The sequence below is a fragment of the Lipophrys pholis genome (assembly GCF_963383615.2).
Source record: "Lipophrys pholis genome assembly, chromosome: 3".
Taxonomy (NCBI): domain Eukaryota; kingdom Metazoa; phylum Chordata; class Actinopteri; order Blenniiformes; family Blenniidae; genus Lipophrys; species Lipophrys pholis.
In genome coordinates, this window is record NC_137627.1 from 27080128 (window position 1) to 27106339 (window position 26212).

Here is a 26212-nt window from a genome sequence, read left to right on the forward strand (position 1 = left end):
TGTGTTGTTGACTCTCAGTAAAAAGCTCCTGCGGTTCAGTCTGAGGGAAGAAACATCTCTTATGTCTGCTGTATCTCCAGTGGGTCTCATGGTGAGTGTGATCAGGATGAGAAGAGTGGAGATGTAGAAGGAACAGAATGACCAGGTCGGGATCACGGCCACCAACACACAGAAGGAGAGAGAGAGAGAGAGAGAGAGAGAGAGAGAGAGAGAGAGAGAGAGAGAGAGAGAGAGAGAGAGAGAGAGAGTCACAGAGCACAGGACGAGGGGTGGAAGAGAGAAACAGTCAGGTTCCTACCTGATCCTGCCTCCATGATGTTGGCCGGCCCTCTGCGATCGCTCACCAGCCGGGAGGAGCCGGGCATGCTGACCGGCTCTGATCGGACTGGCTGGATCCTGCACACACACACACGCACGCACACACACACACACACACACACACACACACACACACACACACACACACACACACACACACACACACACACACACACACACACACACACACACACACACACACACACACACACACACACACACACACACACACACACACACGTCTCAAACACAACAACTTGAAGCTAAGTTGATCAAACAGATCAAATGACTACAAATAGAAAACAACACAAATTTAAAAAGGCTGAAATGGTTTCAATTGTTAAAACAGCAAAAAGAAAAAAAGTAATAAAATTGGTTAAAACAGCTGAAACATGCAAAATTGGCTAAATATCTAAAATGGCTCAAAAGGCTAAAAAAGCAGGTGAATAAAACAAAATCTTGTGTATATGAAACTAGATGAGCTGTGTTGAATCTCTGATGATATTTTAATCGATGGTGATAATGTTTCTCATAAAGGCATAAAGCAGAGCCCCGATCAACAGCAACACTGCCTCAAACTGTGGGGTGGATGTTCAGACGTGTCGGACCTGAGGCTGTGGAGGTCCAGGTCGTCTGTGTCGAAGTCCAATAGAGGCTGCTGGACGTCGGCCGGGCCGTGCGACTGCAGCACGGAGGACGAGGACGAGATGACGGTGGTCTGGCCTGAAGCCTGAATGGTCTTAAATTGGAACTGGGGGCCCATCCACAGGCGGCGATGAGGGCCGGTGTGGGTCACAATCTCCACCTGAACCAAAACCAGAGGAAACACCAAGGCCCTGTTTACACCACCTTTCAGGTGAAAATGCATCGTTTGATGTTTTCATATCAGAAAAATGTTCAAGTTTACGCCGCAATGATATGAAAATGATGTCCATTTTCACGGCAATGGCAGAAATACTGACAATGATGGAGTTACCACGTTAGTCCACTAGTCAAGGCTGGTCTAGTCACGCACGCATGCAGCAGAGAACAATGAGCTCTAAACATTAACAATGGGAGAACTAGGACATTCTAATGGACAGACCACCAAGTTGGATTGTTATTACGGTGACTGTCAAAATAAAACTGCCAAGTTGGATTGTTATTATGTTGACTGTCAAAATAAGAGTATCAAGTCCAGGAGAATATGGACTGGGAGTGATGACAACACGGAGGAAACATTGTTCTGATTGTCTCTACTGAGCATGTGCAGAGGAACTCGTTAGTGCGGCCGCAGTGACCAGGACCATTGGCAGTGTTTCAAGTCTCGTTGTTGTGCGTCTACACGGTGACAGACCTTTTTCAAAAGTTCCACCTCGGGAGACGTTATCAAAAAACAGGCCGTCATTCATGGCGTTCAAAACAAAGTTGGAACAGGAGCTCGAACACATTTCAAAATAACTGCAGTAAGTCAGACCTGAGAGCACATGTGGTCAAAGGTCAAGTGTTAACATTAAAAAGCAACCAGCAGCCACTGTAATGGATCTCAGGTGAAAACTCGGCCCTTTAAGAACATCGGATACAGGAACTTGGAGTTCTCACCGGACCTGGTTCTGGTGTCTGTCTTAGAGCTGAGCTCAGCCACATGACAAAATAAAAGGTTCAGTCTTGTGATGGCACAGGAAGTCTGAGGCTGGTGTCAGCCGCGGTGAAGGTCTGGGGTGTCGGGAGCCTCAGAGGGTTAATAGGAGCGTGGAGCTGGCGGCGTGCTGGCAGCAGGTCCTAGCTCGGCCTGCTGGGAGCAGGAGAGTCCGCTGAGTGGTACTAATGCTGGCTGGAAGTACGAGGAGACAGGACTTCTGAGAGTGTGACTCGTAAACATCAGACAATTACTGCCTCCTTCGTTCACCATCTCCTCTTCACCTCACATGTAGTGATGGAAGCGCTCCGGCTCTGGATCCCCGTCGCCCGCCGCTCTCCCACGCCAACTCCCTCTTCCTGCTCCCGGCAGCACTTAGCACGCCTCTGGGTGTCTCACTCTTCACATTTCATTATCTTTACTCCCAACGTGTCTCACCTCCCAGTGTCTCTCCTCTGTGGCTGCCAGGTACCAATGTCTCACACACTCCCTTAATTCGACTGAAAACACACACATGCATGTACACGTTTACCGATCTATAATTTATCACAGCTGTGCAAATTAGGCCACAGAGGGAGGGGGGGAGGACTGTCACCTGGTGTGTGTGTGTGTGTGTGTGTGTGTGTGTGTGTGTGTGTGTGTGTGTGTGTGTGTGTGTGTGTGTGTGCGCACGTGTGTATGTGTGTTTTGACGGTTAACACCATCAATGTCACGGCCAGCCACAGAGCCAAGCAACTACTCATGTGCCCAGTGTGCAGCAAGATGGAGGGTCCAGATGTTTGAGTCCAGCGTTGGCTCCTGACACACACACACACACACACACACACACACACACACACACACACACACACACACACACACACACACACACACACACACACACACACTCAGTGTGTGAAATGCTGCTGCAGACTTCATCCTGATGTGTGATTGAGGCTGACACTGAATTAGACCACGGTGACGTGTTTTTCTTTTGAAAAAACGAGCAGAAGGAGGAATGAACTCATGTTATCTGCCCCTTTATATCCCACAATCAGTTTACAAAGAGAATCAAAACACGAAAAAAGACTGAAGTCATTCAGGAACGATCCTACGGTGATTATGAGAGTGTATCGTCAGCCTGACCTGCACATGGATCTTTCTCCATTCAGAAAGACTGCTTCTGGTGCCAGGCTCACACCATGTGATAAAGCTGAATTGTGTTAATTTTGTAGTTCTAAAAACATTTATTATCAGCAAGGTAAAATATTTCCGGCATCGACATGTCTTTAAAAAAGACTTTAATATATATGTGATAAAACTGATTTAAACTATCGACCGGACAGTTCTATCAATTCTAAAAGTGAGCAACATGGATCTGATTAGCTTGTCCTGGGGAAGTGTTGAGATTTACATTGGAGCTACTAGTTTTAGATAAATGTGTTTCTTTGTTCAAAGGTCTCAGAGACTTCTTTTATTTTTTATTTTAAAAAGTTCGACTTTGGGAGCCTTTTCCAAAAACTTGTGTTTCCAGTGTCAAATCAGTGGAACAAACTTTTGCATTTCTTGGCATATCGAGAGGTGTTTGAATGTGTGAATGACAACAGTTTGTTGAGATGTTTGAGTGTGTTTTGATGGAACTCTAACAGTCGTCCGTCCCAGGAGGCTGTGACGGTGAAGCCACGCTAAAAGTGCTTCAATAACTCAAAAAACAAAACAGAAAAACAATCACTTCTCCTTTCAAAAATCCTTGTTATTCAGTAGCTGACCTGAGAGCCACTGGTGGCTCGCCGGCCGGCCGCTGTCCATGTTCCCATACTTTGTTGCCTGGAGCTGATTTCTAAAACCTAATTATTGATCAGTGTGACAGGAGCTGGTGGGATGAAGGTAATTTAAAATGTAAAACAGACGGGTGACAGCAGACGAGTGACTGCGGTGGCTCAGGTCTTCACAGGAGGTCTGGAGCTCCATCAGAAGAGCTCCTGACATGCAGGGTCACAAACCTCACATTTCATTAGGGGACCATTGATCAATCCTGAATCCCAACACCGATAATCTACTGAGGGCAACTGATATGAAATAATCAAATCCAGGAGGCAGTACTCAGCTTCTAATTCAATACAGCTCATACGTGTTAGCGTTTCTCCGTCCACCCAGCTATCCTACCTCATATCTGCATTTTCACTCTGTCCACAGGGACCCGATGAGAAGGAACGGCCCTGTTCTGCTGAACTCAAGGTAAATGTTTTATCTGCGTTTGCTCTTGCTGCCCTGAATGCATCAGATGTTCAAAACACTCCACAAGAGTTACTTCCAAATCATTTCAGGTACATGTGAAGGTATGTGGAGCTGCTGAGTTACATTTCCAAGTACTGACGAGTGCATCGCGGCCACTGCGCTGACAGGAACTCACCAAAAATACAGGTGAGTGCAATGGATAGTTTTGCTACTGGCAAACTATCATGGCAGATATGAACCAGGGCTGTGCAAGCTAAGTGGGGTGCATTTTACCCAATCAATTATGCATATAGCAGAATTATTGATGGTGAAAATGTAGTGGGTTACCTGCCGACACCAGAGATGAGTGCTGTGACGGTTAACCAAGCTGAAAAGACCCGGGTGGAAGTACTGGCTTTTTCATGCTGCCAGCACAATCTGTTAACATCTCACAATACAGGAAGACACTTCTACTCCCAACCCTTTAACCCTGCCCAGGATTCCTCTGCAGAAAACCACAAAATACTGCTGAATACACAGAAGGACTGGGTTTATGTGAAAAGCCATACTTTGTTCCACTCAGGTGGAGACAATGATTTAACTGCAGGTACTATGTCCTTCCCAGGTTGTAAAGAGCTCTTCTAAATGATGATTATGAATCAAATAATCCACATTAAGGGAATGGCAGCAGCTGCATACATGAGCCTGTCTAAAGCCTGTTCAGTTGGTGGCAGTGCTTGGACGGCCTCTTGGGGAAAATAAAGTAGAATATACTGCAGTGTCGGCCAGCTGGTGAAATGCTGGTCTGAGTGGAGGTGTTACCTGTGAGAGCCACTCCTCGTCCTCCTGGCCACTGTGGTCCGACGCCAGGCTGTCGGACGACTCGTGACGAGTGATGGGCCCAGGACTTCCTGGAGGCATCGCTGAAACATACCACAGCAGATCACACTGTCACAACACATCGTCTTCAAAAGCACCTTGGCGGCTAAAAGTAACATAAGAGAAAGAAGAAGGGCTCAGTGCGGACACTGATACGTCACACAAGATCATTAAGTATTTACATTAATCTTCCTGTGAAGGAAAAGTGCTCCTGACATTTAGATTATTAAAGTGCGTTAATGTCATTAAGAATTGACTGATACAGACAGCCAGTATCCATACATGAGACTCAGGGACTCAATTCCAACAGTAATGGATTCATTGGACAGCTGATGGGTGACAAATTGTGTGTGTGTGTGTGTGTGTGTGTGTGTGTGTGTGTGTGTGTGTGTGTGTGTGTGTGTGTGTGTGTGTGTGTGTGTGTTGATTTGATTTTGTCATTTTGTCTTGCCATTGATTGTGATTCAACTATTTTACCCCTCCTCTTCACTATGTGTACCTGTGTGGTAATGGGTGTGTGTGTCTGTTTCTGTTTCTGACTTTTCTTTCTTCGTTGTTGACTTATTGCTCCTTGTTGTCTGTGGTCATTGTGTCTTGTCTGTTTAGCTGTTTGTTGTCACTTTGTTGGTTTTGCTTCTTGTGTGTGTCTTTGTGATGAAATGTGATGAAGTTGTTGTTCTTCAGTGTTTCTCAGTGGTTTGAGCCTGGCAGTCTCTCCTGCGTGTCAGCGACCGTCTGAGTGTGTTTGTGGAGTCACTGTGTGTGTGATGTGGTTGTTTACACCCAGTAGTCATTTTGTGTATCTCTTTGCATTAGTTTTATTTGTTCACTTTAGGCTCATGATGATAAAGTGAGTTTCCTCTTGGGAGCCTTCAGCAGGTGCATTGTGGGACGTGGTGCAGCAGGTACCTGTAAAAACCTGCAGGACCAGTTATTTCTTTAAAGAATTATGAATCCCCCCAAGGGGGGGGGGGGGGGGGGGGTAAATGCCACTGTAACTGCCAGGGTTAAGTCTGGACACACACACACACACACACACACACACACACACACACACACACACACACACACACACACACACACACCCTCTCCCACTCCCTCCAAGCTCTCTGACCCTTGGGGCCAATAGCTGTTCCCTAATTAATTATTGATGTTCTGAAGCAGTTGGCGGACTGGCTGGATCGGGTTTCCAGTGTGTGTGTGTGTGTGTGTGTGTGTGGAGGGGGGCTTTCAATGGCTGGAGTGGCAGCCAGGCTCCACTGTGGGCAGCTAGTGGTCATCCCCACGGGTCAAGCATACTGTGTGTGTGTGTGTGTGTGTGTGTGTGTGTGTGTGTGTGTGTGTGTGTGTGTGTGTGTGTGTGTGTGTGTGTGTGTGCGTGTGTGTGTGCGTGTGTGTGTGTGTGTGTGTGTGTGTGTGCGTGTGTGTGTGCGTGTGTGTGTGTGTGTGTGTGTGTGTGTGTGTCCAGACTAAACCCCGGCAGTTACAGTGGTATCAGTCGCCTTCTGCTTTTCCTACAGTCATTACATGCTCTTAAGAGGCTGGACGTCGATGCAGCTTCAGAGACAGAACATTCCTCACTGCTGTCCACTCAGGATAACAGGCCAGCTGCAGACTCTGTCCTAGAGGAGTCCACAGGTACTGCATCTCTGCACAAAACACAGCTACTAACACACTAATGTGAGTCTGTAAGTCTGATGCTCCTGGAACAAGTGGACCCTAACACAGTGCACCGGCTCCTCTGTAGGCTCCTTTGTAGTGACTCTACAACTTCTCTGTAGTTCAATTCAACTTTATTTATATAGCACCACATACACCACAGTCATTTCTCTGTCATTTTTAAAGAGAGAAACCCAAGAGATCCACATGAGCAGCATAGCGACTGCGGAAAGGAAAAACTCCCTCAGAGGAGGAACCTGCAGAAGCAGACTCAGAGGAGGAACCTGCAGAAGCAGACTCAGAGGTGGCGGCGTTCTGCTGGCCGGTTGGGTGAGAGGATATAGGACAGAAAAGAACAGGACAGACAGACAGATTGGGGGAGTGACTCAAAACACTGGTTCAGGTAGGGTAGGGATAAAGACCTTGGGTGGGGTCAGGGGGTGGGGATTAAAATCCTGAGAGCTGAACTGAACCTGAGAGCTGCTTCATAGCTACCGACTCATACGACGGGCTACCAGTTTCACACACTCCTCTGAAATAACACATTTGATCAGTTTGCCTTTAGTTATACAGTATATTATCATTATTGATACTCAATAGACACTGATCAGCAGAAGACACTGATCACATTGATGATTTATCACAATAATTATCAAAAATTACTTAACGAGGTGAAAAACAGATAATATCAATATTCAACACTATATTTCTATTAATCTCAGGAAAACAACGGAAATATTTTATTGAAAAAAAAATTGCATTTTCACTCGCCCAGAGGTCGTGACCTTCAACACTCAGAGCCATTTGGACCCTTCTCCCACTGAACAGAAACCCTGGAGCCCAAAACCCTGTGGACATAAAAATGAAGAAACATTGCAGGTATCGATTTTAACCTCAATGCTGCGGAAAAATACTGAGGAATGGCCTCCTTTCCGACCCAGAAACTTCTGACCCACAGGGAATTGACCAGCACCCTCTAAATGTCACCAGTCCGTCCACCGCTGCCACTAGAATATTATCTAATCAAACGTAGGAGTTCAGGGTTTTTAGAGCCGTGAGTGGGAGCGGAGTGAGGTGAAGAACCACTGTATGTGGTAGTGAGGTGAAGAAGTGAAGAACCACTGTCAGTGGCAGTGAGGTGAAGAAGTAAAGGACCACTGTCTGTGGCAGTGAGGTGAAGAAGTGAAGAACCACTGTCTGTGGTGATGAGGTGAAGAAGTGAAGGACCACTGTCTGTGGCAGTGAGGTGAAGAAGTGAATGACCACTGTCTGTGGCAGTGAGGTGAAGAAGTGAAGGACCACTGTCTGTGGCAGTGAGATGAAGAAGTGAAGAACCACTGTCTGTGGCGGTGGTAAAACAAGCTAAATATGAATAAAATATGGACCATTTTAATCTGTACAGAAGAAACTTCAGAAAAGCAACATAAGAAAATGATGTCTAAACATGTTGGCTTCATTTTGAAGGTTAAACATGTTTTGGGGGTAAAGAAAGGCTCTTTTGACTATAAATGTGATCAAACATAAAATACATACCAGAGCTTTGTGTGAATGTGAATGCTGAAGCTGAATGAAGCTGAAATGTAATGTTGACGAAGCTGAAGGAAGTGATAAAGGATCTCCATTGATCTCCATGAGGTGCCTCTCCCATCCGCTTCGTATGTAGTTTTTTGTGATTTATTTGGAAACGGTTAAAGATATAGAAAGCACACAGCACAGCAGTCATCTCATGAACAAACTGCACGTTTTGATATTCGAATGGTTCCAATTGGTTAAAGATTGCAGTAGAAATAGCGCGGTAGCAAAGATGTCAGAATAATAAGAATAACGATTTAGATCAGCAGTCACACAATAAAGGTTATTTTTGATCGGGCTCAGTTTTTTTTTTTTTTTTTTTTTTTTTAAACGAAAAGAAGCCAAAATAGGTCAAATGAGAAGATCACCAAGGTAATCTATTGTGACACATCTAATATTGGATTACAACTGTCATATGATGTGAGATAGATAAAAGGAAAAATTCAAAGAGGTACATCTGGAACACACTGACGCATTTATGAGATAAAGACTAATCAGATTGATAGGTTCGGCTTTCTGTGATGGAGATGGAGATGGAGATCATAACCAATTATGACCTAAAGGGAACTTTAAATTGTGGTGTTTCATTATGAGACACAAAAAACAGAATAAAATCTCAAATTGTAAAGTAATTTAACTTTTTTTAAAACTAGATATTTTTCCCTTTTTTTCTGAATTCTAACGTAAAATGTTTTTTGTCTAAAATGGAGGTGAATCATATATTCTTCAATAACTAAAGGAGAAAAGGAATAATTAAATTATTGTGCACTTCCTCTTGAATATCGTGTCTTTGCTCTGCGACCTGAGATGATGCTTTTGTCTTGTGATGTGTTGTGTGCCTTCCATCATTAACGCGACTGTTAATGAATGATGGAGATATTTAAAAGTTTGACTCAGTTTTTAGGACCTGATCATAATTAATTTGGTCAATTTATCAAAAATATAAAAAAACTTTTTGGGGCACTTTTGTAAAAACACCTCAGAGAGGAAACTGGTTTATACCTGTGTGTGTGTGTGTGTGTGTGTGTGTGTGTGTGTGTGTGTGTGTGTGTGTGTGTGTGTGTGTGTGTGTGTGTGTGTGTGTGTGTGTGTGTGTGTGTTGGCCTGTTAGCCCGAGCAGTGAAGCATGGAGTCAGAACAAGAACAAAGGCTGCCTGAGGTATTGATGTGGTCCAACCTCCATAGGACGGGGGGGGGGGGGGGGGTCTCCAGGGATAGATAAGCGCTGTAACAATCTGATGGATCAGGAAGGCGGCTGCTGGGTGAACAGAGAATGGCGGTCCGTCTGGGCGTCGGCTTCAATCACCTTCATCTCCTCCATTTGTATTTTCTTAAATATTAATTTTGTCCTCTTTCATTTTCCTCCTCCCTCTGCGGACTCTGCGGGTCAGATTGCCAGACATTCCACTTGCTGCGCTGCCTCACCACGGCCCCACCTGCCTCTCTTCTCACTTTCCTCTCTTCTCGCGTTGCTGTTTGAGCCGTACTCTGGCAGATAGGTGCTGGCATCCTGACAGGGCGGATAGCTTAGTCATTATACATCATTCAAGGCGCATTTGACTGACAGTTCCTTCATTCAGCCAGCGCTACACTTACCCCCATCCTTTCTCTGCCTCTCTTTGATTACTGACCCCGTCATGGCGCCACGGTTTCCCTTTACCAAACGCCTGATGCTCTGCAGCCTTCACTCCGGCCCCTCTCTCCCAGCAATTAGATCTATTGACGAGGCAACTGTGGCCGGCCTGTCATGGGCTTCAGAGTCCCGAGAGGGCTGCCAAGCCAGCCAGTCATTCAGTATCCACAATTAGCACATTATATGACAGGTAGGACGGGGGGAGGAAAAAGCCAAAAAGCAGAGCTGGGACCGCCTCCTTCATCACCCGGCTCGGAGGAGCCAGCCAGAGATCCAGGCTTTGAATTATTCACTGGTTTGTGTGCTTTGTGGTGGTGGTGGTGGTGGTGGTGGAGGTGATGGTGGTGGTGCTGATGATGATGATGATGATGATGATGATGATGATGATGATGATGATGATGATGATGATGATGATGGTGGTGGAGGTGGTGGTGGGGACCGAGAGACAAACATCACCTACCAAAACACTATGACAGTATGAAGTCACCGTAGCAAGTTAGGATGTGAAGAGTCGAGCAGCTCTGAACTGAGCTGTGAACTGGTCAGTGGACAGTCTGCAGACTGGAGCTGATGGAGCTGTGAACTGGTCAGTGGACAGTCTGCAGACTGGAGCTGATGGAGTTGTGAACTGGTAAGTGGACAGTCTGCAGACTGGACCTGATGGAGCTGTGAACTGGTAAGTGGACAGTCTGCAGACTGGAGCTGAAGGAGTTGTGAACTGGTCACTGGACAGTCTGCAGACGGGACCTGATGGAGCTGATGGAGCTGTGAAGTGGTCAGTGGACAGTCTGCATACTGGACCTGATGGAGCTGCGAACTGGTCAGTGGACAGTCTGCAGACTGAGCCTGATACAGCTGTGAACTGGTCAGTGGACAGTCTGCAGAATGGACCTGATGGAGCTGTGCACTGGTCAGTCGACAGTCTGCAGACGGAGCTGATGGAGCTGTGAACTGGTCAATGGACAGTCTGCAGACGGAGCTGATGGAGCTGTGAACTGGTCAGTGGACAGTCTGCATACTGGACCTGATGGAGCTGTGAACTGGTCAGTGGACAGTCTGCAGACGGAGCTGATGGAGCTGTGAACTGGTCAGTGGACAGTCTGCAGACTGGATCACTGAATGCTGGCTCTGAACTCCATAAGGTCACATCGTATTGCCTCTCCTCTATTAGTGAGCTCCCTGTATAAAGTGTGTGTCTGTGCTGCTTATCAGTGGAGGCGGTGCTGCGCATCCTGAGTGCTGCCAGTAGCTGCTGCAGATGGACAGGTGGAGATAGTGACCATGAAGTGGCGCCACCGCTGCCTTTTATCATCCCGTCCTGCAGGCTCCGGTCTGCTCTGACCCCGGCCCTTCCTCTCTCCTTCCTACTCCTTCCCCTGCATGCTGCATTTTTAATCAGCCTGGGTCATCCAATATAGAGAAACGAGACCGGAGACCATGGCCTGTCAATCAGCTGCTGCCACCTATCTGCCTCGCACCAACCAACTTTCTACACACAATCTGCAAGACAATTAGCAGGAGCAGCTATTTATACACGTCTTCTTCTTTCAGCACTTTCAGTTAGTCTGCAGTGTCGGTTTCACTGACATAATATACATCCAAAATGTCTTCATGCTTTAGACTTTCTATTTTATTGTGCATTCACAGTGTATTTTTAAACACACACAATGTACAATCATATTTAGGAAAGGAGGGATTTTAGTTTTATCAAATACAAAAGGCTTGTAATTATGTTTATGCTCAAGTTGGAAAAGGCATCAGATATTCTCCATTAAAAAGGTTGCATCTCCATGTATTTCCACGGGGATACCATTGAAACTCTCCTCGCTTTTCTATCACACTCCCTGTTGTTATTATTAAACAAACACCAGTTCTATAAGATGAAACAGGTTTGCTAATTTCCTAAACTTTCAAAAAAATGTGTTGCTGATATCAAAGTCAACACAGGTTCATAGCTCTTTCAACAATATCACATATTTGTGAAAGAAATATCAGGTGTAAATGGTCTCTGTTGTAATATGTTCATCAGCGGTGTTAAACACATGGCATGTGGGCCAGAAGCAGGACGACCGGCGGTCCGATCAGATCCGTGTGATGACGACAACCAGGGAAGATGTCGTCTTTGGTTTCAGTCAACGTATCGTTTTTTTTTGATGCATTCAGTGTTTTAGTGAGATCAGAGAACATAACCAATATTGAACCCTGAGCCAAGACTGTTAAAATGGTTATTGGCAGTCTACAGTACACACACCTCCAGTAGTCTTACAGTCTACAGTACACACACCTAAAGTAGTCTACAGCACGTAGTGTTGTCTACAGTATGTAGTGTAACATTGTACGCTTCATGTACTGGAGTCTGGAGACCGAGGGACCAAGCTCGCTGTTAACGAGTGTATCAGTGAAACTTTAATCATGTTTAGCATGTAGCATCGCTGGTGTGTAAACAGTGAAATGTAGCATGTAGCATGTAGCACAGAGTCACGTTCTGAGCGGTTAAACTACTGAACGACGTCAGTCTAACTCTAATGGTGATGAAGTTGCTGGTGTTGAACTATCTTTCTCCTCCACTTGATATTTTGTCCGAACATAACTTACAGTCTGTCTTACTTTTGTCTCTCTCAATATTAAAGAATCCCCAAACCGTGGGCATCGCTCATGCTCTCTGGTCTACCTGCTGCTGACCGATGACATCACGATGACATCTCTCGCCTGGAAGTATCAGTAGCTTTCACGTGTATGAACCAGTGTACTCAGTGTATCCGAGTATCGCACACAATACCCGTTGCTGATATTGGTATCAGTGCTTCCCTATTAAAACTAGCTTTAGGTTGAGACGGAGCTGTTTGCAACAACACAAAGGGAACATTTGGATTTGTCCAGAAATGTGTATCCCAGGGTTATAATGTAGTATCATTTGAGTAGTGTGAGCTGCTGAAGATCAATTTGAGCTGAATGCGGCTCTGGAACTAGACTGAGTGTAACAACAATGTTTTCGAGAGTCCTGAATCTTCTTGTAATCAGGGTTGTAAAACCATTGTTATCTAAGCACTCTCTCGTGAGGAATCAATGAGAAGATTCCATTTGGAGAGTACAGTTTGTTCTGTGGGAGTGGACAGTGTGTCTGTTCAGTTTCCTGATCTTTCTGCTCAGAAGAGGCGCCTGCAAGAGCAGCTTATGGTTGTGCAGTAATTCCTCCTCAGGTCGGCTCCAGGTTCTCTCCTGGATCACTGCAGGGCAGGAAGGAGCTGGCACAGCAGATGCATGCTGGGAAACAGAATGCTGGGAGACCCCGCCCAGTGCACAGTACAGAGAGGGAAGGTGGCAGGCTAAAAGCAGCTCGGTGGGTGGTGGTGGTGGTGGTGGTGGTGGTATAGGGAACATGACCCCGAGGGAAAATGGCAGGAGCTCAAGAAGGAGGCAGAGGGTTGAACAATTATGTTTATAGCGTCTTGACCTCACATGAGTTCACAATGAGCGGTTCGGGGGGATGCAGAGTCACAGCGGTGTTATTTGGCTTTTGTTAATTGGATGTAAATGTTAATGCAATGAATCTCTCTCATTATGCAGTCAGCTCCACGGCCCACGCTGGCAGAGATCTGTGGAGGAAGCTGACGCCCGAGCCCGTCACTCCGACGCGTTCTCATCGCTCTGACACTAGGAGAGACCATTAGCTCTAATTTGGGAAAATATCCTACCAGTTAGACCTGGAGCGCTGCAGAAGTCCACGCAGACGAGTACACAGATGAGGCTAAACACAGCAACCACTTGCCCTGGAGCACCCACAAGAACTAATTACAGATTTTGTATGTTTATAATTATGGAGCGAGCTGAAAACGCCAGCATATTCCACTGGGCTGGATTGATTCCGTGTGTGGCCATCCGTGTGCACTCTGCGCTTTAGTGAAATGGCCTTTCAGACGGCGACTTAAAGTGCGCACTGCTCTGGACTTGTTATTGAATTAGAGTGAGTTCAGGGTGTCGGCTAATTGGCCTGAGTGCTACATCTTTTAGCATCAGTAGGACTAGTCCTGAAGCAGGCTCCGACGTGTGCCACCAAAGGACTGATTCAAGGTGCCAGCGCAGGAAAACATGGAGGACTTGTGATGGAGCTCAGAGGACAGACGAGGTAGGAAGATGTTTCTCTGGAGTCTGAGAAAGAGAATGTTGTGCATGGTGAGTGGAGCCGTCCCTTCCCTGCATGTGGCACCAATAAGAGGCTGATGACCTGCTTTCAACATGGTCAGCAGGAGAAGCAGCGGGGCATCGAGGTCCCAGCCTCGGCTAATGATGCATACAGTACATACAGAACACGTACGTGTCCCTGTGAGCCTGAGCTACCAAAACATACACAGACCTACATTGGATCCTCGGGATAAACACACACTGCGGGGGTTTCAAAGCAAATACTTGAGCTTATCCAGTATTGAAACACACTTGTTCCATATTTATACATTTGGGAAGAGATTTGTGAGTATTAGCTGTTGGAAGTCCTTCTGACATTTGAGATGAAACTTCAAATGTCTCATCAAAGCCATGAGTTTTGTTCCATTTGAGCTCATACTGACTCTTTGCTGTAAGGTGGTTGAAGCTGGTTGAGAGGAGCGCTGATCTCGTCTGGATGATTGATGTATTGAGGATTCATGTAGATGTTTAAGAGGTGAGAAGTTGTATCCTACAACTTGAGCTGGTCATCCCAAGGTCCATCCTGCCTACTGCTGCGCTCACACTGTATCCAGAATCTCACTTTGGTTTGCTTGATGACAGTCTGAAATCGAATCCTTCAAATCCGACCCAGGTGAGTTTAGTTTGTGGTCCTAAATCAGAAACTTATCAGATGTATTTCAACACAAATGCAGTCTGAACGTTCAGTTCATCATCATTTGATCACTACGCCACCGTTCTGTGCCCAGAATTGACCTTTGACCGGCTCAGAGTCTGAAAATCATGTTCTCTTGATTCTAAGGTGCCGTGCTGCTGGGAGGCAGAATTCAGCAGTTCAATATTAAGTCCTCAACATAAGAACAATCCCACTTTTCTGATTTATTTCCAGGAGATAAGTTCATTTCATGAATAATGAACACTCCTGTACACACAGCATGCTGTCTTCTGCAGAGCTGTGAACTCTGCACTCTGGAGTCTGATAGATGAGGTATTTAAATTATGTGAAAAACTATGAATGAACATTGAATCTGAGCAAAAGATATATAAAGATAAATAAATTCAGAATTAAACATGAATACATGCAGTGTGAAAGCATGTAAGTGTTGCAGTGATGAATGAGGAGACGTACCGGAGAGCAGACACTGGTAGTACTGCACCAGGTCCGAGGCCAGCACCAGGGGATGGGTGGAGTTGAACGGAGGCTGCAGCTCGTTCCACTGCGGAGTCCTGCACCGGAACACAAACCTTCTGTAAGAGCAGCTTCTTCAGAGGTATTTCACCCCAACATGACCCCTGCTGACCTGGCCAGAGTCCAGCAGGCCCTGGGACACGTGTTGAGCTCCAACGGCGTGTCGTCGCTGATCTTCTGAGCCGTGCTGATGGGCCGAGGCTCCAAGACATGCTCCACCAGGTTACCATAGCAACTGACGATGTAGAGCGAGTCCACCACGGACTGTTTGGACTGGTCTGTGAGGAGACACAAACACATCAGAAAGGGTTGTTCAAACAGACCAAACGCTGCAGTACCAGCGGGACTGTTGGGGGCAGCGTTCAGAAGAAGAGGTGCTGTTTGTGTACAAGGAGCAGAAATGATCCTGGACACACTGCACGCATCACTGAGATGCTCTCTGAGCACAGGTGAGCAGCCTGATAACTGAACGATGGCGGGCTCACCTTTCTCTCGCTTCATGTTGGGGTTTGTGATGAACCAGGAGCGGGACGAAGCAAAGATGGTGGCCACGCAGAACTCTCCTCCACTCGACTTGCTGGGAGAGATCTGAGGAGGCGGCTTGGCTTTGCTTCAGGGAGGAGAAACGAAGAAAAAACACTCAACATGGAGGATCTCAACACGCATGACTGTCACCAAACAACCAACATGGCCAATTACAAGCATATGCTTAATAATCAACTTGTCTTAATGAACACTTGAAGAGCAGCTTCAGCCACAGACTCTCTGGCCTCGCTGTCTAAAAGAAGGCAACAGGAAATCCTTCCCTCCTTCCTCGTGTCATCAGACTATAATCTATTGACTTCTGCCGCCCCGACCCTCACTGAAGCCCAAGAATCTCTGCCTCCAACACTGCAAAATATGCACAAACCATTTTCTATATGTATGATTATATGTAATGTGTTCATACTTATATCTGCACACGCAGTGTTTGGTTGTAACTTCTTAAAATATTTTAATATATTAAACTACCTGTAGTTTCTAATGCACTTTAATCATATTATATTTGTTATATGTGCTCTGTACCTGACTGCTGTGAACCTATCTATCTATCTATCTATCTATCTATCTATCTATCTATCTATCTATCTATCTATCTATGTAAAACATTTCCCTTTATATTCAACTTTATAGCAGTTTATTGACAGAAGGTGCACATTTCATGTCCTTCAGCACTCCCTCTATCAATAGCCTTATTTCATTTAAATAAGTTCATGAGAAAGCAAAGACATCCCCACTTTTAAAACATGTTTGTTAATAATAACAATTGATGTAGTTATTTATCGATTGACGTTAGTGATACATTGAGACATATAGTATCAGAAAGACCAATATTCATGCTTGTTTGATTCATTTCCAGGCGGCCGGTCCACAGAGGTCCATGCTAAGCACCCAATCCACATAATCTGCTGTTATTACAGGGTTATCTTTCTTACAATAAAATTGTATTGTACCCGTATTCAATAATTGATTCTAATGATCTTTGAATCCAATGTTTCCATGTAAACACATAAAGGTTTATGTCAGGGATCAACAGCAACATTGTTTCATCTGCAATGTTTCACTTTGCATAGTTTTCTAAATCACACTGCATGACAAAAATCATGAAGTTATATAATTGTATTTATCAATATATCATTCAACTTGGAGAAATTTGAATGAAAGTCTGCCTTAAAAATATCAAATATATTACTCATTTATACTGATATTTTATATGTATTTTAAAAAATCATCATTGTCATCATAATTATCATTATTACTATTATTTTTCTTCTTTTTTTTGATCAGATTTTTGGGGATTGTGAGTTCTTGGACTGGGTTTGAGCGGACCAACTGGTTTGAGTCACTGCAGTTCATAGAGGAACAGAGTTTCTAATGCTGAAGCTGCTTCAAGACTTTGTAGGAAACCAGTTTACAAAATATGAGCGTGATACTACCGATAAAATCACCCATTCTCTCATGCAACAAAAACACCTAAAAACAAAAGATGCTGAAGAGGTTGTTTGGGTTTGGACTTCTTTCATTACCTTCACACATGTATCCTAATAAAGCTTTTACTGTATCTATTCTCCTTTTTAAGCTGTTTTAAATCCCTTTGTTTGACTTTATTTCATCATCTTAATTGCTTACTACTCTTGATGGCTTTGATTTCATGTATTTCTTTTATTTCTTTGTAAAGCACTGTGATTTGGTTTGTGTCTGAAAGGTGCTGTAGAAATAGATTTGTCTTGCATTTACACATAATGTTTTCTAACATTAAAACAGAATAATCTGTCACGAAGCAAACGTGTTATTTCTCCTGGGGGAGTCAAGTTGGAGCTGCTGGACTCAGCTGCAGAGTCCGAGCTGCATTTCTAAAGCGTCTGCATGAAAGAGCCGCAAGAGGGAATTTATTGGGAGTTATTGGAATATTCAGCATGTCAGGACTGTTTGAGAGGAAGTGGAGCCAGAAAGAGCTTTGAGCTGTGATAGGGCTCCATATGGAAACAATCAGGGAACAGTAGCCAGGTCTGGTATTACTGTCCGGCCTTCTAACCAACGTGGACAGCAGAATGTGGTCGCAGCGGATCAGGCACCAGAGAGGCTCACGGCTTTAAGGCCCCGGCTGGTGTCACACACTCCCACATGGGTACTTAACCTCCACCTCTGAAACCACACGGGCATAAAAGCAACGCGCTCACTTCTGTCTGAACGAGCACCGCCAAGGAGAAAGAGCAACAGAACAACACACCACTCGCTCAGATTGACTACCGTTCACTACATGAAGGAGAAGAGGTTGAAAGAAGTCAAACTGCTGGTGCTCAAAGAAGACCAACCTCATGTGAGTGATGACGAAGACCTCAGAATAGCTGTTCAGACCTGCTTCAGCAGTGGACTTATATCCAGTGAATCATTAACGACTGAGTCCAGCTGCAGAAACCTCCTCAGGAGTTCATATCACTGTGGTTCTATCTGGTTCCTTTAGTCCCTTCATGCTAAAACAGTGAGATTAATGGATAAAACAGGAGATGATCAACTAGAATGGACAGGTGGAAACCACAGCTGTGTCTATGTAGAACAATAATTTGGTGCTTCTATGAAAATCCATATCTGATGTGAAGCTCCACTGTGTGAAGTCCCCCAGCCTGTTTACAAAATGACGACATCATTGAATTCATAAATTGTGAGAAAATGAATTCATGGGTGGTTGCGTCTCAGTTTGTAGAGCGGGTTGTGTCTCAATTCCACATCTACCACATGTGCAAGTGTCCTTGAACTAGACACTGAACCCCAAACTGCTCCCATGGACGGACTGAGCTTCTTGCATGGCAGCCGCCTCCATTGGTGTGTGAGTGAGTGTGAATGTGATTAACTGTAAAGCTCTTTGTGGACTGCTCAAGCGGTGGAAAAATGCTTAATTTGTGAAATCAATTTCCACCATATATCAATAATTAATACTCTGTCACTGCTTCATGAACCAAAATGAATTAAAATGGTCATACAATGAAAATAAATCATTCAAATACATCATGTTGGTCTGAGTCATAATTTGGCAAATTCCAATCAAAATCTGACATTCTCCAGTAAAGTTCAGTCAATAAATGTGCTTGTTTGATAGAAAGGGTATTCAGTATCCAATCTGCACTTTGAGTTGATACAGTCTGATGAGCAAAACGAGTTGACAAGTCTCTGTTCTATTACTTTCATCTGAGTAGCGGTCCTTCCTCAGGGTGGGAATCGCATTCATGTTTCAGGATGAAAAGCAGCTACAGACCTGATCTCAAACACTTGAGTGAAGGAACTCTACATGGAAACACAAGGGCAACGCAATCCTTAAAACAGAAGGACCAGATAAACCACAGGACTTCATTCTAATGGCTCAGATGTGAAACACCTGTAATCTGTAATCTGCTTCGAATAATGGCAGCATGTTAATCTGAGTGTGACAGCTCCTGTCGTGTGCTGAAGCTTCTGACCACCACCTTAAGAAAGTTACTGAGCAGTGTTTTTCAGTTTTCCATGGTACCGGGTGCCGAGGGAGCCCCTGCTGCTAAAACGCTCCCTGTTTGGTTTCCTCGCACTGTCAGCACTTCATAAATTACTGGCTGGATGCGGCAACATGTGGACGTCTTTGTTTGGCCGACACCGTGTGAACGAGCCGTCGGGACAGAGGAAGTGGTGAAGGCAGTCAAAAGAAAGAGCAAAGTCAAAGGGAGAAGACTGAACAGCCAAATATCCCCGTAAGCCCGGTGTGTGATGGAGAGATGGAGGGGAGATAAAGTCACACTCAGGATATTGCACTGACTCCAGGTTGGCTTCGTCCGGGCCTCGGAGCTCTTCCTGAGGCTGATTTGTCCGTCCCTGCATCCAAAAGATCACAGGTTTAACAAACAGCTCCACTTAGAGCCCGGCAGCTTCCTCCTCTGCAGAACGGTTCTGCTTTCAATCAAACAATCTCACCACAACGCAGGAGGAAAACCAAGAGAGCCCAGAACCGGAAGGACATAAAACATGTACCGTTCAGAGCAGGAGTATAGTTTTTAAACTCCAGGATCCTACTGTGATCCATGAAAGTGAGAACGGCTAGAAGACGGTGAAGTGCAGTGGGAACAGGGGGAATGGAGATCTGCTGGTCCAAAGACTCCATAGAACTGGTGTTCCCCAAACAGATCCTCCAGACTGGAACTGTGTGGGAGCTGTTCTTTAGTGAGGTGTTCAATTGCTGAAAGCTCTGCTGTTCCATCGCTCCCATCTCTGGAAAATATGTTAAAGCCTCAAAGGCCCTGTGGTTCACTGGTTTCAATAACCCAGGAAACACAAATCCTGTTTGAGAGCCAGCTGATGTTGGTTTTCAGGGATGAGACGAATATTCCACAGAGAGGTAGAGAGACACGCTGACCTCCTCTCCAAGAGGTTCAAAGCTTCCTAGAAAGAGAACGAGTTCAACACTTTATGTTGGAGACGTAGGAGGAGTGATCCAGTTCCCACAATTCCAACAGAGCAGAGCCATAAATAACCTCCATGTGGACAGAAATCACATTTCAGAGAGGGCCGCTGGTTAAGAGCGCGAGGTTAGCAAATGGCACCAAGTTACAGAAAATGTAATCCGATATCAATAAATTATGAAACATAAAAATCCAGAGGGGGATTGGTAGCAGGAGGAGATGGATGTCACCAAACAAACGGCTGCTTTTCTTTCCCTCCGCTCCCTTTACAGGGAGAGGGATCCATTTTCTTTGCAACTTTAATTCACTGAAAAGACTACTCACATGTCATTTCCACTTTTAATTTAACAAATGAGGACTCTTGACTGAGCTAATAGCTTTTCCTCAAGGGCATAATTCAATCTGCGACATCAACCATCAAAGTCCCTTCGCATTACTATGTCCGGGCTAACATGAGGCGCCTCTGAGGGGGAGGAGGGCGGCGCTGGAAGTCCGGTGGCAGCTTCCATTTATTTCCAGGGCCCCAGTAAACAAATATGATAGCGCTCACTTGAGCTGTCTGTCCAGTGACAGAGCTGTGTGGCTGTCATTGTGCTGATTCTGGGCCATATGGTGCATTCTTATCAGGAAAAGGAGCTGGTATTAAGACTGGACAGGAAGGAGAGCAAAGACAGAGAGGGGCCAGTCATGTGAAGGAGACATCCTTCAACGTCACGTTTATTATTTTACAACAGCTCTTGGAAAGGACTCCGCCTGGAGGCTCTGCTGAGCACACAGCTAATGACGACCGAGGGGGAAACTCAGTCGACACTGGACAAAGGTTCAAGGAGAAACTATCACCTTTTTCTAAACCAGAGCCTCTTCTTTAAACTGACCATGGAAGAAATGTAGGCCATAATGTTGTTAACTCAAGAAAACAAAAATGGAGCTCATCCTGGTGAAGCAAATAAAACAAGTTCTGTTTCAGTAATCTGACCATAAGTTCCTCAAAAACACATGAGCCCTCAGAGTTGAGACAGAGCTTTGTAAAGATGAAAGTTTGTGTTTGTGTCCCTTTAGCGTTTAGTCCGGCTTTAGAGCACATCTGAGTAAAAACCAAACTTCCACTGTGATTTGGCTGGTTGTGTCTTTACAGTGGTATGAGACATTGTTTTCAGTATGAAGACAGAAAACACAACTTTTCTGAAAGGTGCAGCGCTGCACACGGTTGATGTTTGTAGAAGGAGTTTGAAGACTCACATTGTGTTGTGAGTTTCCAGAGGATATTTGTCGTGTGAACAGTTACTCAAATTACTGTGCAGACAGAGTGAATAGGCCTAATCTGTCCAACAGTAGCTGCTTTTACACTTTGACATTGAATCTGATTGAGGGATCCGATTGTCTGTTTGCATGGACACTGAAAAAAGTGATGGGATTATTGTGCGAGTCAATCAAAAAATGCTTTGTGACATGATCACATGACTCACATCCAGCTTTAGCAGGAAGCACTGAGGATGATTTCATAGTTTGTTTTGTTTCTTTGTTCAGAGTCTGATCAGTTTCTTCTCAATCCTCCCGTCCTGACATTTCTTTCTGATTCAGGTCAGAAACCTCTGACAGGCGCGTTTAAAATAAGCTTTTTCATTGTAATCGGAATTTACTTCACATTATCCGTGAATAAACACATTAAATCTAAGTATCTTGGTTGTCCTCACTGTACAGTGACTCAGCTCACGTCTGGAGGAAAACTACGGGGAAAACTGCGTAGCTTTACTGGCTCGATCCCGAACAGACGCTAATGATGTATACCTTTGAAAAATATACACTCTGAAGTCACTAAGGGCCGGGATTAGGCAGGAGGCGGATGAGGACAGAAAGAAAAAAAAAAATTAAATTAAAAAGTATGAGTGACTGGCCACAACAAAAGAGGAAACCTAAGACTTGGGGAAGGCAGCACATGCTATTCATTTTGTGAAGAGGGGAGGAGCTGTGGAGCAGGGAGCCGGGAAGGGAAAAGTTCACCTCACTGAGCCGCTCAATCATCCCTCCATAAGTGACTCTGTCATAATGGGGCTTCTTTTAAAAGCTTGTAAGCATCTGATTTCACCAGACAGTGTTGACAAGAAGCTTCAGTCCCCGGCAGGAGAAAGACGTTCTACTGTCACTGAGAGTCGGATTCAAACAGTGGCATCGCTTCTTTTGATGATTACTACCTTAAAGAAAATACAATAAAATGAACCTGTTTTGCTCAGTGTTTGATATTTTACTACAAATCTCCCGTACATGGTGTTTGTTATTGTGATCTCATCTATTGCTATCAAAGCTACACGACTTTATAATTCATACCAAAAAGTCGACTGAGTAAAGAAATGTCCTTTCTAGGAACTGAGAAGGGACTAGTAAATAAGTAAGTAAGTAAGTAAGTAAGTAAGTAAGTAAGTAAGTAAGTAAGTAAGTAAGTAAGTAAGTAAGTAAGTAAATAAATAAATAAATAAATAAATAAATAACTAATCTGAGCTTTAAATTCAGTGAGAATTATTCCAAACTGCAGGATTTTCTCTTTACTGTCACACTTCACATGAAAACGTCACGTCTGCAGCTGAGGCAGGTTTAACTCCAGATTTCCAGCCACTTTCTAAATCCCATAATAATGTACTTATTACATGTTTAAGCAAATCGTTAATACACATTTAAAAGATATCTCAGTGAAAAAAAAGTATTGTTTGCAACAGAACCACATTTGTATTTCTCTGTTAAAAGCACCGAGAGATGACTGTGTTGTATTTGGTGGGATATAAATACAGTTGAATTGAATTGAATTGTATTTTAGCTGAGACCTGTTTGGGTGACTGTTCACTCTGTCTACAGATGTTGGTAATGGATATGAAGGAAAAGCACTTTTTTCTGATATGAGAGAGAAATATTGATGAACATTGTGACATAAAGGAATAAAAATATCAACATACGATCTTCATGTCTGTACTTCTAAATATCAGTGCTCTTTCTCTTCTACAACTGTTTTTATTTATCTCTTAATATTGTGTCCAGTTGTCAGCAGGTTTGAGATTAAAGTAAAAAAAAAAAAAAAAAACAATCTTGTGAAGTAAGGTTCCATCAAACTGGACATGTTGGCAGAGAAACAATATGAATATTGTGGCTGTTGGTATCATGATGAATAATAATTTGTGATATATTGTGCAGATGTAAAGGACGGACAGCTTGTTAAAAATCACAGCTGAGTGTGATACTTTAAACAGATGAGTGGATTAACAAATTAAGAGGATGGTAATTTACCATCCACTGACAGCAGTGACCTCCTGAGGAAAGGAATACAGTAATGCAGTAATATGAGTACAGTGATAAGAGTAATAGAGTAAAACATCAGCTGGTTCAGTGTGTTTGCATGGTGATAACTACATACACACATGAAGGAGAACAGTGTTGTGGTTTCAAACACCAAACTAAAGTCCTTCCACAGAGATTTGAATGAGTTTCTCCTGAAACAGAACAATGTGGGTATTACCATTAATGAGGTCTGTCTCACAAATGAACACCTACACAACCTGAAAGTCAACATTGGAACTTATACTAAGTGTTTTTCATTCGATAAGCAAAATACTGAAAAATATGAAGACACAGTACAAGACGGGAAGTCCAAACTGAGCTTAATAACATGTTTAGTGACAATTAACTGAACCAAACAGACTAGGTATTTGACTCATCGGAATAGTACATGTGACTCGTCACTGTAATCAGACACAGTACAAACACAATATGATAATACACAATTATGGCGTGCAAATGCGTCCAATGGAAAAAGAAAAGTGACAACAGCAGGCTGAGTCGGAAAAAAACACACATGTGTATTACACAGAACATAACAGAGGGTCTGAAGAGAGAAAATGAAATATATAAGAAGACAGAGATGTTTGACTCAAAGAAACCACACTGCACTGATGCTCTGGGACACGTCCCTTCAATTACCACCTGGGATGCAAACAGAAAACATGCAGCTGTGTGTCCGTGGCGGCTTTAAATGGAGCAGGCCTCAAATACAATGCGAAACCAAAACCCCGCAAAAATACTGGGGTAATGACTTTAAAAGCATCACGTGACTGCCACGACTCACCACACAGTCAAACAGAAGACACAGAGGGAAACAGCACCACAGGGGACAAAATAGACAAAACAGCTCTCGGTGGACTTTGCCCTGCATGAGGAATGTGTTGAAAATATAGCAGAAGTCAAACGAGATGTCGGAGAAGGAGGAGGAAGAGGTGGTGTGGCGTGGCGAGGCGCGGTGGTGAAGTGTACGGTCGCATGCTGCTGCGGGAGCCAAACGGAGGGGAGAAGCAAAAAACTCACCATGGAGTTTTAATGGCAAAACATCCCGCCCCAAAGAGGTAGGGTCTTGATGAGAGGGGGGTGAGGGGTGAGGGGTGAAGGGCACAGAGATAGACGGAAAAAACATTATTAAACTAGCACACTTGAGCAAACACACTTTTCACATTACATGCTTTCTAACGTGTCTGTTTAAGTGCGCAACACGTCGGCGGCAGGAAGCCGAACGTCTCCGACCCGAGATGGATTGAGAACCTGCAGGACGACTCGGTGATTCATCTGCAGAGTGTGATTCCATATATCTTGCAGATGCTGCATGTCTGCCCACTGTGTGTGTTTTCTTCCCTGTTTCAACATCCGTCTTTAACAAGGCTCGTGTTCATGTGCAGAGTAAATACAACACACAAACGATGGGAAGCTGCTCGTTGAGATTGAGAAAGAGCACAAGGAGTTTATCCAATTTGTACAACAACTGGGGACGGCAGTAAAACTAACAGCACTCAGCCATTGTTGAGACAAGGAGCTGTGTGTTTGCATGCGACGGCTTTTTTTAGTGCATGTGTGTATTTCGGGCCGCTGCATTGTCCTGTGAGAGTGCGTGTCTGTTTGGAGGAGCGGGTGTGGGCAAAATGTGTGTTCGCTATGATTATGTGAACAAGTATGCAGCCTGTGTGTCCAAGAGTCATCCAGAGTGTAGTGTCTGTGTCAGGATGTATTTCTGTCCGACAGTCTCTGCGTGTTTCGGCTGTTTACAAGACATTAGGAGTGGGAGTGTGTTCCTGTGTTTATCCTGCTTGTCCAGAGATAGTGACAGAGCTCCGTAAACAGTTTACAGTAAATAAGCCTTTTCCTCGCAGCAATAAAGGTCCGATGAGACTGAACTCTGTCCCTGCGAGCCGACCTCCCCCGCTCATGAAAAAACACAATCCCCAGCCAACTAAAGCACTCTGCAGCACTTCTTTATTTTATCGCTGTGGCCGCATCCGCCCGGCCCTCCCAACGATAGCACACAGTCTCCAATTAGTCCTGCTACGTGGATGTGTAGAGAAGTGCTCCACTGGGACACGAGACGCAGCTATTTGCCCCAGATTGCCTCATTCCTGGAGCGCCGGTGAAGAAATGAACCCGGGCTGGTGGAATGGAGGCCCCCTGGTGAACTGCCACTTATCAGAGCTCCACGGGGGGTTGGAGGTGGACGGGTTCCGCCGGAGACCCTCTGCTGGACACAGGGCTCCTGCTGAGGCCGCACCGTAAGCCTCCAGCTGGGAAAATGGACCGACACCAGTGGGAGAGGGATGGACTGGCAGGGTGGGGGAGCAAAGGTCAAGTAGGCTTCAGGGTTTTACAAGATGCCATTTCCTCATCCCTCCTGGACTCTCAGAACTTCTTGTTGGTCATATCCATCGTCATGTTCAACTGTGTACTCGCAATAATGACAGTAAAGCTGCTCAAAGGATCTGATGAGAGCTCTCTGATTGGCTCCAGAGTGAAGGAGGGCGGGTCAAGTGTGTGTGTGTGTGTGTGTGTGTGTGTGTGTGTGTGTGTGTGTGTGTGTGTGTGTGTGTGTGTGTGTCTTTAAAAGTCTTTAAATTGGTTGATTTAGCTCTCAATCTTTTAAAACACTACAGTGAAGCCAAACACTGATAGTTAACAACATGCAAAGGAAGGAGTCATCAAAGTAAATTTTAAATTTTGGAAGCTAT

The 26212-nt window shown here is 44.6% G+C and overlaps 1 protein-coding gene across 1 annotated transcript in view; it reads right to left on the reverse strand.

The window, feature by feature from the left end:
* The window catches only part of bcas3 (BCAS3 microtubule associated cell migration factor), a 415011-nt gene that overhangs the window by 256190 nt on the left and 132609 nt on the right, over positions 1–26212 (reverse strand). The window contains exons 17-22 of the mRNA XM_080459250.1: positions 15711–15835; positions 15338–15503; positions 15166–15263; positions 4955–5055; positions 927–1123; positions 299–396 (exon numbers count right to left, since the gene is read on the reverse strand). Of these exons, the coding sequence (XP_080315376.1) occupies positions 299–396; positions 927–1123; positions 4955–5055; positions 15166–15263; positions 15338–15503; positions 15711–15835 (785 nt within the window). The remainder of the gene's footprint in view (positions 1–298; positions 397–926; positions 1124–4954; positions 5056–15165; positions 15264–15337; positions 15504–15710; positions 15836–26212) is intronic.